Source organism: Sciurus vulgaris, assembly GCF_902686455.1.
Source record: "Sciurus vulgaris genome assembly, chromosome: 2".
Lineage (NCBI taxonomy): Eukaryota > Metazoa > Chordata > Mammalia > Rodentia > Sciuridae > Sciurus > Sciurus vulgaris.
The window spans coordinates 12,503,580-12,518,210 of NC_136462.1; the positions used below are offsets into that span (position 1 = coordinate 12,503,580).

Below are 14,631 nucleotides of genomic sequence, written 5' to 3' on the forward strand. Positions count from 1 at the left end.
GTTGAGGACCCTGCTCTAGGCCAAGGTCACCACTGCCTTCAGGCAGATAGGCCACTGCAGTCCGGAGAGATGAAACGACTTGCAAAAGGTCTGAGTTTCAGTGGCAATGCAGCACCCACGGGTGTGACCTTGATCTTTAAAATGAGGTGCTTATCTGAGAGAGTGACATTCCCGGGCGAGGCCTGGTTTTTCTGCCGTCTCGCATCCCTGACCTGAGAAGCCAGTGACACAGAAGCTGGTTAACAATGGATAATGCAATAGCGGGATCCTCGCTGGCCGGGGCCTGGCCACTTTCACGACAGCAGCACATCTGCCCATTGCAGAAAGCAGACTGGGCGGCCCTGTGCTTTGTGAGTGTCTCAAAGACACAGAGACCACGTTTCGGCCAGGCATTCTGCTCACCAGGTCAGAGTGTGTGAGCCACCGTGGCGTTAGAAGGCGCCTGGCCCTCCCGGCTCCTCAGGGCTGAGGGGGAGAAGGCCTCCCCTGTGGTTCTTGTTGTCCAGGGCAGCCACCGAAGGCTTCCGCTCAGAAGCTGTGCCTCTGCCACTTTCCTCAGGGCTCTGGAACTTGACCTTTCTGACTCTGAGGAGCCCCCAGTTTCCTTATCTGTAAAAATGGTAATAATTCCTGCCTTGCCTGCTCCGGACGCAAGGAATCTAAGAGTCAAAGACAGAGTGAGGAGCGCAGGCTTTGACGTCAGGCAGCACTGTGGCCTCAGTGTGGCCGTGCCGTTTGCTCTCCGTGGGTGAGAGAGATACCTGCCCCTCGCTGCCTCTTTAGAGAAGGGAGCAGAGCGTGCCGCCTCCCTGTGCTCTGGCCCTGCACCCTCAGCCACCTTCTGCAGTGATGGAAATGGCCATTTGCTCCATGTGGTGGCTGGGCACTTAAAACAGTTAGTGTAACTGGGGGATTGAATTTTTAACTTCGGTTAATTTAAATTTAAGTAGGCATATTTAAGTGGTTGGTGGCTACTGGACTGGATTGCACCTCTGGACCATCAGTGTGGATGTTTACTTCTTTAATATTGTGGTTTTGTCCCAAAGCCACAGACATGCCAGGTTCCTTCCTTCCTTCCTTCCTTCCTTCCTTCCTTCCTTCCTTCCTTCCTTCCTCCCTCCCTCCCTCCCTCCCTCCCTATCTCCCTCCCTCCCTTCCTTCTTTCCTTCCTTCCTTCCTTCCTTCCTTCCTTCCTTCCTTCCTTCCTTCCCTCCCTCCCTCCCTCCCTCCCTCCCTCCCTCCCTCCCTCCCTCCCTCCTTCCTTCCTTCCTTCCCCATTGTTCAAGCAAAGTCCAAGTGAGCAGTACTGATTGTTTTCTCACCTGCGTTGTCATGTCTTGGATGAATCTTAGCCTCACCCAACAGGGACCTTTGGAACAGGACTTGGGCTCCATCCAGAGAACTCACAAAGGGTGGTTCTGGAAAGGAACCGTCTGGAACATAGAGGGGTTCCACGCTTCTCACTGGTATGGAGTCCTGTCTTGGTTGGTGCTTTATTAATGCACCCAGGAATGTTCCACACCTTGGTGACCTCGTGTCTGAGTTTCCTGACATAGAACCTCGGACTCTGCCTCAAGGATTTTCAAAGCATGTGTCTCCAGAGTAGACCGAGGGGCCCATGGAGGAGGCGGGACGGGCAGCGAGGGGCCCACGTCAGGCCAAGCTCTTCTCAGCGTTTCCTCCTCAGGGTTGTCCCCAGCCGGTGGCAGGGTTGTACTTTCACACCTAACATCGTTCCATCACTGGTCAGGATGCTGTCCAGGTACCAGGGAGTACACGCTCTGGCTGCCCTGCCTTGAACTTCTCTTCCCCATAGTCTCCACACAGCGTAGCAAAGAAGGGCTGCGGGTGCCAGGGGGAGACAACAGCTTCGGGCGACACTTCTCCACACCCGGAGCAGAGTCCCCTGCATCCTGGCCTGCAGCTGGGAAGCAGCTCCCCACCACCTTACAGGAAAAGACTGCCACCTTTGACACATGGGAGGCTGAGGCTGACGATATTGGAGGGCCTCATCTGGGGGTCTCTTAGCAGGCATGGTATGGTGAGTCGGGATCTAAACTCTGTCTGTCTGTCTGCCATCTTTCCTCTCTCACCATGTTATCGCTGCTAAAACTCCAAGAGATGACAGAACCCTGTGCCATGTTCCTGGAGACCCCCACCAGGGTGTTGGTGTGACATTTGGAGTGGAAGGGTCCTTCAAAGAGTGAACCAGAGGAGAGAAGGAGTGGAGTATTTCTTGCAAAATAAAAATTTGGGGTGTAACTTCTGTGAACTCTCAGACCCCTCTCCCCAGCTTGCCTTGAATCTTAAGTTAAAGCCCTCTAGTTTAGGGAGAAAGAACTTTTTGTAAAAGGCCAGATAGTAAATATTTTAGACTTCACAGACCCTACAGTGTGTGTCATAGCTACTGGACCTGCCACTGTAGCACAAAGCAGTCAGGGACGGTATGTAAACAAATGGGCGGGTCTTTGTTCCCTTAAAACTTCATTTGCAAAATGGGTAGTGGGTCAGATTTGGCCTTTGGGCCAGAGTTTGTCAACCACTAGTCCAAGTTGACCCCAAAGACTTACAACTGTTTAGACAGAGCGTATTCTACCAGATCGGGCCATCCAGCATCTATCAAGTGTCCCAGAGGTGCGGGGGCCCTTTCCCACCCCAGGTCATGAGCAAAGATGCGCTCATTATTTTCGGCACCTCCCATTGGCCCCCCGTCTCAGGACATTATTACTTTTACTTTTATAATTTGCTCCTGTCGGTGCTAAGGCATGTGCACAGTTAGGGTCTGCATCACTTGGTGACTATTTAATGAGTGTCCGTTCTCCAGTAGGTCATGAACGTCGTGAGGGCAGGGTTCTGTCCCCAGGGTGCAGCACAGTCCATGGCACTTAGAAGGCTCTTCAGTGTCCCCCAGAGCTTTCTGGACATGGCACCGCAGGTCACTTCTGGACAACACGGCACTGTCCTGAAGCTGGCAGCTCTGCGTCTGGTGGGAGCAGCCGGCCTTGCAGCTCTGGGGAGGAGACCAAGGGGGAGGAACAGAGGTCACCCCGCCTCTGGTAAGGAGGGACAAGCCCTTGGCTGCTCGGGTGAAGAACTAGGGGCATGCTCCTCAGCTGCCGTCAGGAGCCTGATGAGGGCTGCTGGCCAGCCTCCCGCTGCTCGGGCCCCTGCCCGGCCCCTGCCCGTCCTTCCCTCATGTGGGGAAGGGCTATGGCCGCCCCCACCAGAGGGACAGACCCAATTCATAATTTTCCTTTCCTAATTAGGCGCAGGAGTGATGGAGACACTCGTTAATAATGTATCAGGCTTTCAAAACGCCCCGCAGGAGCCCAGCCTGGGAACACCGCCCCTGAGGACAAGCAGCATGCTGCCACCTCACTGGCTCTGCGCCCAGAACACGGGGCAGAAATAACTAAAGCAGAGTCAGGGGCCCCAGGAGCACGGGCCACAGGCAGAGCCCCAGAGGGGCCTCCAGAGCCCTCGCCTGGGCATCGGGGGTGTCCAGCCACCCGTCGGGGCAGCAGAGGCTTGGGGTGCCAGCTTCCAGTGCCCCTGGCCCACCCCTTGCCAGCCTAGGCCAACCCAGACGGGTCCTTTCCACGGGGGCACCCACTCTCTTCTTCCCTGTGGGGCTCAGCTTGAATGTCACTTCTTCAAAGAGGTGTCCCCAACACCCACGGTGACGGCAGCCTCCCCTCCGACTCCCAGCATGGCTCCCCCAGCACCCTGTCTCGTTCCTCCACAGCGTTCCAGCTGTTCGCGGGCGCCTGTGGGCTCGCTGGCTTGTTTTCTGTCCCTCAGTCACAGGTTGAAACCCCAACTTCAGTGCCGACGGGCGCCTTTGCTCAACCTGCTTCTGTGCCTCGGCCCCTCCTCCGGGCCAGCACCGCCCACCGTCCCTGCTCTCTGGGGACCCCTCCCGGCCTGCCCTGCACCAGGGCACTGGACAAAACCAGGCATGGCTTTTAGCTCCCGACCAGTATATGGCTGAGGGCGGCTGCAGCAGAAGCTTGTGTCCCTCAGGTCAAGCCCCACGGGCCCTTGGCGTCCCCGCTTCCCTCTGCTGCCGCCCCGGCAGAACACCAGCTCCTGCCCTGTCCTGGCTGGTCTTCCCCGAGATGATGGACCTAATCCTAAAGGAGCTCCCACACCCCACAGCATGGCTCCCCGCCACTTCCCTCCGCCTGCCCTGCACCTCGGCTCGGGGACCTGGGCCTCGGGCTTCCCCGCGCAGGGGCGCGACCCCCAGCTCACTGAGAGCAGCACTCTCCTGATCCCTCTCACCTTGGCCTTTCTTTCACCCAGACACCTGCAGGATGAGCTCCTGGCCAATCCCAGGCTTCCTTCAGATGTCACCCGTCACATGACAGCCTCTGCTCCCTGGACCCTCAGCCACCTTCAGCTGCTCTGCTATGGAACAAAGAGGGACAGAGTGGCATCCAGGCGGAGTGGCCTGCCCCTTCCTGTCTCTCCCTTGGGAGCCAAGACCATTTCCAGAAGCCTCAGCTTCTGGAGACTTTCCCTCTCCTGTCGCCAACCAGAATCACATGGCCCCTGAGCCAGTTAGAGGCAGAAAGACAGGCGCAACCAGCCTGGCTAAGACATGGAAAAGCCACCTGCAGGGCTGGGCACACTCCCCAACGCCTGGCACCCAGGGGCCCCATTCCCTCTGCCGAGTGCTGGTTACTGGGCAGCAGCGGCTTCCAGCTGCAGTCCGAGGGAGGAATTGGGAAGACTTAAGAAAGCGGGGTCTTTGCTCAGGACCCAGAAGGCTGAGGTCAAGTCCCATCAGCAGAGAAGGGGTGGAAGGGCCCCCAGGACCCGGGCACAGATGGGTGTCCTATGCACCGGCAGCAACTCCCAGGCAGTCTCTCATTTCTCTCCAGAAGTGGGGGCTGGTTTCAGAGGTTGGCATAAGCACAGGGTCTGTTGTATTTTGACTCTTGAGTCCAGCCATGTACTTTTTCAGGGTAAGAAGCCAGCGAGCAGCTCCACACCCACGCTGGCCCTGAGGCCCCTGTGGGAGGTGGGCGTCCCTGGCACAGGCCTTCCCATGGATGCCCGGTGCCCATAAATGGAGAGCGGCGGCCTGAGAGTCAGTTCCTTGTGTCCAGAGACAATGGGGCTCTGTGGGGTGGGGTGCAAGAGGGAGGAGGCGCCCCTGCCCTCACAACCTGCTTCCTCCCGGGTCTCTGAGTCTGCGTCGAGCAGCCCAACAGGGCTGGGCCTTGGGGCCCCCGGGCAGGACAAGGGCTGTCAACCCAGGAAGGAGCTTCGGAGAACCGCAGCGTTGCGGTGCTTTGGGACAGTACATTAAGCAGCACTGACAGTCACAGGACCAGGCCTGGTCCCTATGCAGCCATCGGCACGGCCTCTGCTTCCTCCTTTGTCCTGAGGGTCTGCGACATAGGTTCTGCCACCACACAAACCTTCAGCAAAGCTCCCTGTCCCCTCGCTGCTCTCGTGAGCCAGACAGAAGTGAGATGTCACAGGTGAGCCCGCCGGGGGTGGGGTGGACAGTAGGCGTGCTCTTCAACCCTGTGATCACTTCTTCACTCGGAGTCCCACACTGGACAACTTCCTGAAGACCCTTCAGGTGAGTCGAAGGAGAAGAGCAGAGAGGGACCACCACACTAAGGACCGTCCCTTGAAGTGGGGCCGTGTGACTGCTGTCACCTCTGCCTGGTGGCGTTGTCCATGGGAACTCTTGGCCTGCACAGCCTCTGCCTTCATTTTCCCCTGGGAGAGGTGGCACTTGTCTGCTGTGTGGGAAGCAGGTTCATGGACACTCGCCCTTGGAAGGAGAAGGAGTCCTCTCCATAGCACCGGGGACTCGGCACAAGCCTGTGCTGGCCTGAATTGTCACTGGGCTGAGCGCCGGGCTGCGGAGGGAGCGGAGGCAGACAGCCACCTCACCTGAGCAGATTACGGCTGATTGAGCACAAGACAATCAGCTCCTGGGACCAGAGGAGACCACTCAGGCAGCCTGGGCATGCAGGAGTCACCGAAGACTTTGAATGTTGGGAGAGACGTCTGATGACGTCCCCAAGGCCCGCTGTGTCCCAGCAGTGCCTGAAACTCAGGCTGTACTCAACAAGCAGGATGCCACATGAGCACAGGGCTGGCCTCTTGAGGTGGCCACATAACAGGGCCATGGGGCTGAGCCACTGATGGAGCCTCCAACTCAAGATGGAAAAGTGATCTTAAAACAAATGGCGGGCTGTCGCGCCCCCCTTCTAGAAGCAGACTACAGCCCTGTTTAAAGACCTCTGCAGAACAGATTGTTTCCAGAGCACTCGCTGTTGTTTGACTCGCTCATCTCGCGCTGGGTCCCCATCAGCCAAACATCTGTGCACAGCTTCTGCAAGCAGCTGGCTCTGGCTCCGATGGAGCCAGCTACTCCCCAGGTTGTGTTTCCCCAGGGATAGGGGGCTGAGTTGGCTTGAGTGCTGTCCCAGGACACTGGCCCTGTCCTCAGTGTCCCCACTGCTACAAGGGGAGACATGACGGGCTGTCACCATGGTGCCTAGGGGTGTGCCTGCGCGACATCGCTGGGTAGATGGCCGCTGCCCTTCAGACCCACAGGAACTCGGCCTGCATCATCTCACGTGATGGTCATAAACCCCACGAGGAACCCAAGCAGACGGCCATCGCTGGAGGGCTGGCCTGAACTCAGAGTGCCTTTGCAGCCCTGCACCAGGGTGGCTCCGCCCCCCACGCCCCGGAAATGCCTTGGTCCCTGGGGCTCAGCCTTCCTGAATGCCGTTCAGGTGGGCGCATCCGAAGCTCCTGCACCTGCTTCCTCTCCAGGCACCTGCAGAGCCTTTCATCTCTTCCCTTTCTTTGGTAGCACTTGCCACAAGGTCTAATCATGCTCTGGTGGCATATTTGTCTGCTTTGGGCTTCCTCTCCTCTTTTGGGGACAGGCTTCCTGTCTTCTTTGCTCCCTGGACACACGCCTGGACTCCTCTCCCTCCCCGCGGTAGAGGAACTGTCCGGGTGGTAGGCGGGGCCGAGGCAGGCCCACCTCTTCCTTTCTTGTCTTTGGGGGAGCTGTCTTTGGTTGCCTCATGTCCACTGCTTTGAGAACTGCTGCTGTGTGTATCTGTATTTTAGCCGGCTTTGTTTTGGGGGTGGGAGAATCTCATTCCTGTCACTCCATCTGGCTGGAAGCAGCAGTCCCAAAGCTACCGTGTGTGTGTGTGTGTGTGTGTGTGTGTGTGTGTGTGTGTGTGTGTGTGTGTGAGACACTGAGGTGGAACCCAAAAGCACTCTTCACTCCAGTCCTTCTGATTTTTTATTTTGAGACAGGGCCTTGCTAAATTGCCCACACTGGCTGCAAATTTGCCATCCTCCTGCCTCAGCCTCCCAAGTTGCGGGGATTAAAGGCCAGCGCCACCTCACCCAGCCAGAAGTCCCAAAGCTTTAATGATGCATTTCCTAACTGAGGAGAACGTGGCTCTGATGAATTTAAAACGAGCCTGAATCCCTCTGAATTGCCCTCTCTGGTTGCTGCTCAGCGTCGGCACAGGCGTCCAGCGTGTTTACTGAACACCGCAGGCAAAGCCCCCTTGAGGGTGTCGAGACCTCTGAGATGCCAGGACAGCTCCTGCCTTTCTGTCTTGTGCAGTGAGTGACAAGAGGAGGCAGGAGCTCGGCAGCACTGGACAGTCCCACCGCCTCCGCCTCCCCGTCTGCCACCTGCCTCTCACCAGGCATCGCCCACGCCCTGAGCGGCCCTCTCTTCAGCCACAGGTGACCGCGAGGCATCGCCCACGCCCCGAGCCGCCCTCTCTTCAGCCACAGGTGACTGCAACTTGCAGGTTAGCAGCTTGTGCATGCCTCATCTTTTGGAGCTTGCTGGCTCCCTGAGCAAGAGGACCAGGTCTCCGTCAGTGTGGGAATGACCCACGGTCAGCTGGCACCAGCCTAGTGAGGGCACAGGCTATGTCTGGTTGTCTTCGTAGCCCCGGCTCCTAGCATGGTGCCGAGTGCCAACTGTGCTCAGGATGCATCTGGTGGACGAATGAATGGATGGATGGGTGGATGAATACGTTCAGGACACTGTCCTCTCAAGTACAACACAACAGCCTACATGTCACCTCTGGAGAGATGTACTGGCCACATCCAGCTGGAGGGCTGAGGCAGGGACAGGTGGGACAGGCAGCCCAAAGATTGAGGTCTCCAGACTGGCCTGTGGGAAAGTTGCTTCTTGATCCTGGGCCTCAACCGCTCTTCTCGTTTCTGAAATAACACCTCCCAAGCTTCCTCCAGGTCCATTCTCTAATTGACTCAAGTCAAGATAAATAAGGCTGCAGCATGGAGCACAGCGGCTGGTCTTCTGAGAAAACTCAAGACTAGGTCTTGACTCGGCTTCACAGAATACCTCTGTCTCTCCACAGTGGTTGGCGTTTTTGCCTTGAGCAGTTTCCTTGGGTGCACTTGCTTATCCACTGAATAGTAGAGGGGGACACTCAGCCAGAGCTTGCTGTTTTCAGGATCAGTCGTGCTTTGAAAAGTGACCATACAAAGGACATTCCTCCCCTGTCAACAGAGAACGCAGGGAAAGAGGTGCTGTGGAATCGAGTGCCAGATGCCAAGCAAGGTCTACCACCCGCGAGCTGTGGAATTTCTCAGCAGAGGCCCTGTTGGCGTTTTTCAAGGGACAGTTCTACCTTGGGTAGAAATAACCTCATTCACTGTCACGAGCATCCATAGCCACTGGCATTGCTCATTGTGTCCACCAAAGACAATTCTCCTATCTCCAAGTGCTGCTGGTCAGGGGCACAACCCCTGGCCATTTATCTCTAGCCACAGACTGTGGGGGAAACTTCTTGGGCCACCAGTGGGTAGGACTGGGCCTGGGACTTGCTCAGAGGTGTCACAGCCTGAGATAGAGGCACAGAAACCGGAACTGCCTCCTTAGCAGTTAGCCACTGCTGCTTAGATAAGGGTACCAGATCTGCACCTAGTCACCCTGAGAAGACTTGACCCAGTCAGGGACACCTCAGCTGAGGAGTTGGGAGGAAGGATTGGGGTTTGCTATTTCACACAAAAAAGACATTGAGCAAGTTCCTCAAGGGGAAAGTGGGAATTCTTTTGGCCCTCCTTCCCCTCATTTTAGAGTTTATTCTGATTTTGGATTCTGTACATTTTCAGTGTTGGCCTGATCCTGCCGTGGCTGAGACAGCCCAGGGGCATCCTTGTCCGGGCCATGGGGACCCTGCATTTGCTAATGGGGTCTTAGCACCAACACCCTAGGGAGTGCATAATAGCTTCCTGGATCTCTTAGCCCAGCTGCTGTTAATTCAGTAACCACTCTATCTCCACTCCCTCCTCTCCATCTTCTCTGCATCTTTCCTGGCTCTGCACAGGAAGGTACAGAAGTGGGAGCATTTGGGAAGAGCAGCTTGGCAGTTCTTGTAATGCTAATCTCACACAGACCACAGGCCCAGCAACCCCACCCTCCCGTTTATCCAAGGGAAATATGAAAACGTGTCTATGCAAAGGCTTGCAGGCACATGGCTCAGCAGCTTCTTTTCAGAGCATTCAGAAACCTGGGACTAGCCTAGGTGTCCATCAACAGGTGGATGGGCAAACACGTGGCAGCATACTACTCAGCCATAAAGAGGAAGGGATACTCAAACGTGCAACCGCACAGATGAATCTCGAACATATGCTGGATAAAGGAAGAAGAGAGAAACCATGGTGTGATTCTGTTCATGTGAATGTCAGGAACAAGCAAATCTAATCCAGGATTTTAGAAATCAGAATAACCATTGCCCTCAGGGTGGGGACGGGCTAGAAAGAGGTACTTTCCAGGGTGTCGTGATAGGGTATGGCCTCTGCAGGTGGATGCCTTCATCAAAGCTGTCAGGTGGAGCTTATCCCTGGATAAGAAGGACAAGACCGTCTGTGTGTCTTTAGGAGGGTCCCCACTTGTCCCCCAAGTGCAGTGGCTGTCCTCAAGTCATCTATTCCTGAGTGGACAGAGGCTGGGCATAGGCTCACATATGATTCCTCTGTGTATATTCCCGTGTCTTGAAGACCTGCCCAAGGCCAGCCCTGTCTGTCTGTCCTTCACCTCCCCCCTTCTCCCCTCCCCCAACCCCAGCCCTTTTGCAGTTCCGAGCACAACTTTTTGAGTTGTCTCGTCTTTCCAGGACCTTTCCGATGAGGCTCTGGGATATCTTTGCTTTTCCCAGAGGGACCTGAGCCTGCCCCTTGACACCTGTGCTTTAGATGCACCGGGATGCAGCCCCTGTGGAGGAGGGGGACGGCAGCAGGTCCACCCCAAAGACTTCATGGATCGGATAACAATGAGGGGACCTGTGGCACCCAGTGCCAGGTGCTTTGTCGATGACACTTTCCCACATTCTGGCCACGCCCATACCGATGACAGCAGGTGTCTACCCCTGGGCCAGATCCATGACTAAAGAGAGCCAACCTCTTGCAAGAATTCGCTTAAGAAACTGACCTTGATGGCCTCCTTTTCTCTCTTTCCTCCCCTAGAGTCCCCTGTGAGCCCAGCTCCCCACCCCCACCTGAAGCGGAACCGGATTTAATGCCTCAACTGAGAGAATGAGATGTTCTGTTATTTTTCATGGGAAATTAAACCTGACCTGGCTGTCAGTTAGCTCATGCCAAGCGAGGATGGATGGCCAGGGCGCGGCACTTAACCCCTGCTCTGCGCGCCAGGGCCCGGAGAGAGGCACCGGGGGAGGCGGCTGGCTGGGAGCCAGCCATGACGTCACCCGCCTCAGGGTGGGGGTGGGGACTGCAGGAAAGGTCAGAGGGCCTTCCGCAGGGTGACAGATGTCCCTGAGGTGCACGCCGGTGTCACCTCGAAGGTCCCACCCCTGATGCTGGCTGCTTCCACTCACCCAGGGACACTCAGGCTGCTCCTTCTCTTCCAGTTCCCAACTCTACCTCGTGCCCGGATGAGGAAAGCTGGTGGTCGGGGCTGGTGATCCTCATCGCCATCTGCTGTGCTGCTCTGGTGTTCCTGACTGTGCTCGTCATCATTTGCTACAAAGCCATAAAAAGGTGAGTGTCCCGCTGAGGTGCCCAGCTCTGAGCCCCGGGGGAGCCAGCTGGGCTCCAGGCTCCACCATCTGCCCCAGCACTTTTCAAATTACAGCAGTTGCTAAGCACCCAAGAAGCAGAAACCGCCCCCCGAACTTCCCTCTGCCCTCGTGCCATCCAACAGTCACCGAGACTTTGCTGAATCTGCTGCACGTGTCCGCTTTCTTCTTGGTTCTTTCTTGTCGCTGGAGTATTTTAAAGTGAATCTCAGTCATGAAGCCCCATTTTTTAGGGAGTTTGGTTCCACCGGCATTTGACGAGCACTAGCTGGGTGTCAGGCCCTTGCAACCCAAAGAACAGACGTGTTGCAAAACACCCAGGGTGATAGGAGTGGTTAATGACACGGGTTTCTAAGAAAGTGTTTTAAATTCCGCGGGCCACCTGAGGAATAATCCTAACACCGGAAACATTTAGTGTAGCTCTGTAGATCTGATGGTGTGTGCGACCTCACCTCAATAACTCAGAAGCAGAGGCTGACATTATGACGCTGAATGTCCTGAAATGAAAGCCTGGGCCAGCCGCCTGGGAGCGTTCTGGCAAGTGGACAGAGGTGGCAGGACCCAGCGTGGCAACTGCCCACAGCACAGGCCCTGCCCTGGGCATCAGCCTCCCGGACCCGAACCCCCTTTTCTCCAATGCTCACGCTGCAGGGCCACCTCTAAAAACGGCAGCAAATACCCAGGGAATAACTGCTGTCAAGTCCTCACCGGGCGCTGGGCTCACCCTTCACCCACATCCTCGGTTCCTCTTTGCCTCACCGCTTCCCAGTCAGCTCCATTTCAAAGATGGGGAAACCGAGGCACTAAGGAGTTGGGAGCTGCCCCGGCTGGCACAACTGGGGAAAGTGGAGTCAGAATTTGAACCCAGAGCCCAGCCCCAGCCATGGCACTGTGTTACCGGTCAGTTTGACTAGTGTTGGGTGAGAACTGGACGGGATGTTCTGTCCGCTCCCGCTCAGGGGTGCAGAAGAGGGGAACCTGGGGGTGTGGCGAGGCGAGTCTGCAGAACTGGAACTCACAGACAGACAGAACTCACACTAGCATCTCATCACGGTAGTGTTGCCCTGCCCTCGCTGAGCTGGGCTTTCCAGGGGGGATCATCGAGGGAGGAGCATAGAGGGACCGCTTCTGCCAGGGACAAGGTGGTCCAGGGCGCAATGGGGCTGAAGAAGCAAGCTCTCAGGGGCACCGTGGGGCACCGAGCGCTGCTAGAACAATAGTCAAGAGGGCGGAAATGGTGCCATGGGGACCTGGTAAGAGCTGGAGACTTAGCGTCCAGGGAGGGACTACCCACCTTGGAGTTGGTGGAGACACAGAGGAAGGGGGAGGACACGACCCCAGCTTCTCCGCGCCTCTCAGGTCTCCCATGGGTACAGAGAGAGGCGGTCAGGGAGATCACTCTCCTGTGGACAGGGCAGGGAGAGAGTGGGATGGGCAGCTGGGGCACCGGGAGACAGCCCAGGCCCTTTTCCATCCCAACACCATGATGCCCTTCCACCTCTTGGGCAAGACTGGGACACCGGGGAATGAGACCAGCCTCTGCCTTTGAGATGTTCGTAATCCACATCCTCGAAACCTACGTGTTAGGAGGGGGCTGGGCACGCCGCAGGTGGGGAAGGAGCCACAGGCCTGCCAGATTCCTGGGGCACCAGAGCTGGCGGGCCTGAAAGAGAGCCTGTGCCAGCCAGGCCTGTCTACTCTCCCCGGAGCACCTGGAGGATGTCCTGCTCTTGGCCATTTCTTTTTGGTCAATAATTCATCTGAAACATGCCTTTTCGCTCAGAAACAAAGCAGCCCATGTCACTGCAAAAGGAAAAGTCAGTGATAAGCCCCACTTTTTTTAAACTCTCACAGCCTCCAGTCCCAGGGGAGGGTTTCCAAGCCATCTTTGTGGACGGTCCCAACCAGACCTTCCAGAACCGGTTGCTGGAGGATGGTTCTAGAATCGGCTAGGGTAGGAGAGAGGCCAGTGGGGAGAGGTCGGATTGAGCATCTGGGACCAAGACAGTCACCAGGCCTTCAGGGGGCTGGTCTTGGCAGGAGGTGGAGTCTGATCAGCCTTTCCAGAAACCTCATCTTCCAGGGCCAGGGGAGAGGCTGAGGGAAGACTGAGCCTCTGAGAGTCCAGACGACCACAGTCTCTTAGTCCATGTGGGAGAGAAGACTCAAACAAGGGCGAGTCATCAAGTCACCAAGACAGAATTCCAGGGTGCCCACTGCCCCAGCAGGAAGACCAGGCCCCAGATCCCTGCAGGGGAGGGAGTCCCACTGGCCTGGGAACACTCCGCAGGGAGCTGCCCTCCGGGGTGGCCTTTGCACCCTTTGCTTCCATGAAAGCCCCCGTGTTGAAGGGCAATGACCCCCACACACCATGTTCCTGCACAGAGGCACGCACATCCAGGGACGGGCAGAGGCCTTGCCTGGGGGCCTCAGGGTCCTAGTCCTGGCTGCTGCTGTGCATTTGCCATTAAACCTCTTGACAGCCATTCCTGCCTCATGTTCAGGCTGGATTGTGGCCAATTCTCAGGTGTGTGCTCTGGGGCGGGGCTGGGGAGCGTGGAGCCGAGCCCTCCAGTGATCACTAGATTGGCGCTCATCCGTGTTGAGCCACTTCAGTAGAATGAGCACTTTCGAATGCTCCGGTCTCTTTGGTGGTGACTTGGAAAAGCCCTTGCCTGGCACAGGCTGTTCGGACAGTCCGTGTTGGTCCACGGGTATTTATTGAGCATCTTCTGTATGCCAGGGACTAGAATAGGTTCCAGGGATGCAGAAGAGAACAGGATTGAGTCCCTGTCCTCCTCCTGCTAGTGAGACAGGCAGATTAAGCACACACACCAACAAATTAATCAGCGAGTGGTTTAAAAGACTTTAAGTGCTTCGAAGGGAAGGTAATGGGGAGAGGAGGGACTGCAGAGGAGCTGTTTGCACCACACCAAGAGTCAGGCATGTCGCGCACACTTTTTTAAAGAGCTTATGATTCAAAAGTGTGGTTAGGGCTTTGCGCCACCTTTGAATTCTGTTTTTATTTTTGTCAGAGTAATACATGCACAGCATTTACAATGTCCCATCTACTAACTTTCTCTACGGAAGATACAAGGGTCAGCACCCTTCACCCACGACTTTCAAGACGCTTCCTCTCCTCCACCTCCGCCTGTGGCACCCCAGTGTGGGTTCGGGCTCCTCAGTGGTGACCCGAGCCTGCCACGTACCACGGCCGCTCCCTTCCTGGGTTTCCTCTTCATGTTCAGGCTGTGGGTACCAGTTTCCTCTTGGAGACTCCCTTCCCCTCGCAGGTGGCCTGGTGGCTCTCTGGGCCTGTGACCATGACCCCCCAGCAGTGTCTGAGGCCCAGTGGTCCTACTGAAGCTTCCGTCTGGAACTCTCCACGCTCAGCTCTCCCTCACCACGTGCCAGGGCTTCATTTCTCCAGCTTTATTCCTTCATAAACTTATTGTAAGATCAGCCCCAAACATAGACTCAATAGAAGGTTCATCAGTGGAAGTAGTTTTGTTTTCTTTTTTTTTTTTTCTTTTTTTCCAGAATTTAC

At 56.3% G+C, this 14,631-nt stretch overlaps 1 protein-coding gene across 4 annotated transcripts in view; it reads left to right on the forward strand.

Annotated features, from left to right (window-relative positions):
- The window catches only part of PRIMA1 (proline rich membrane anchor 1), a 47,153-nt gene that overhangs the window by 26,031 nt on the left and 6,491 nt on the right, over positions 1-14,631 (forward strand). For all 4 annotated transcript variants that reach the window (XR_013762301.1, XM_079130154.1, XM_079130152.1 and 1 more), the window contains exon 4: positions 10,917-11,046. Coding sequence is in view for 3 of the 4 variants with exons in the window: in XM_079130154.1 (XP_078986280.1) it covers positions 10,917-11,046 (130 nt within the window). In the remaining variant the exon portion in view is untranslated. The remainder of the gene's footprint in view (positions 1-10,916; positions 11,047-14,631) is intronic.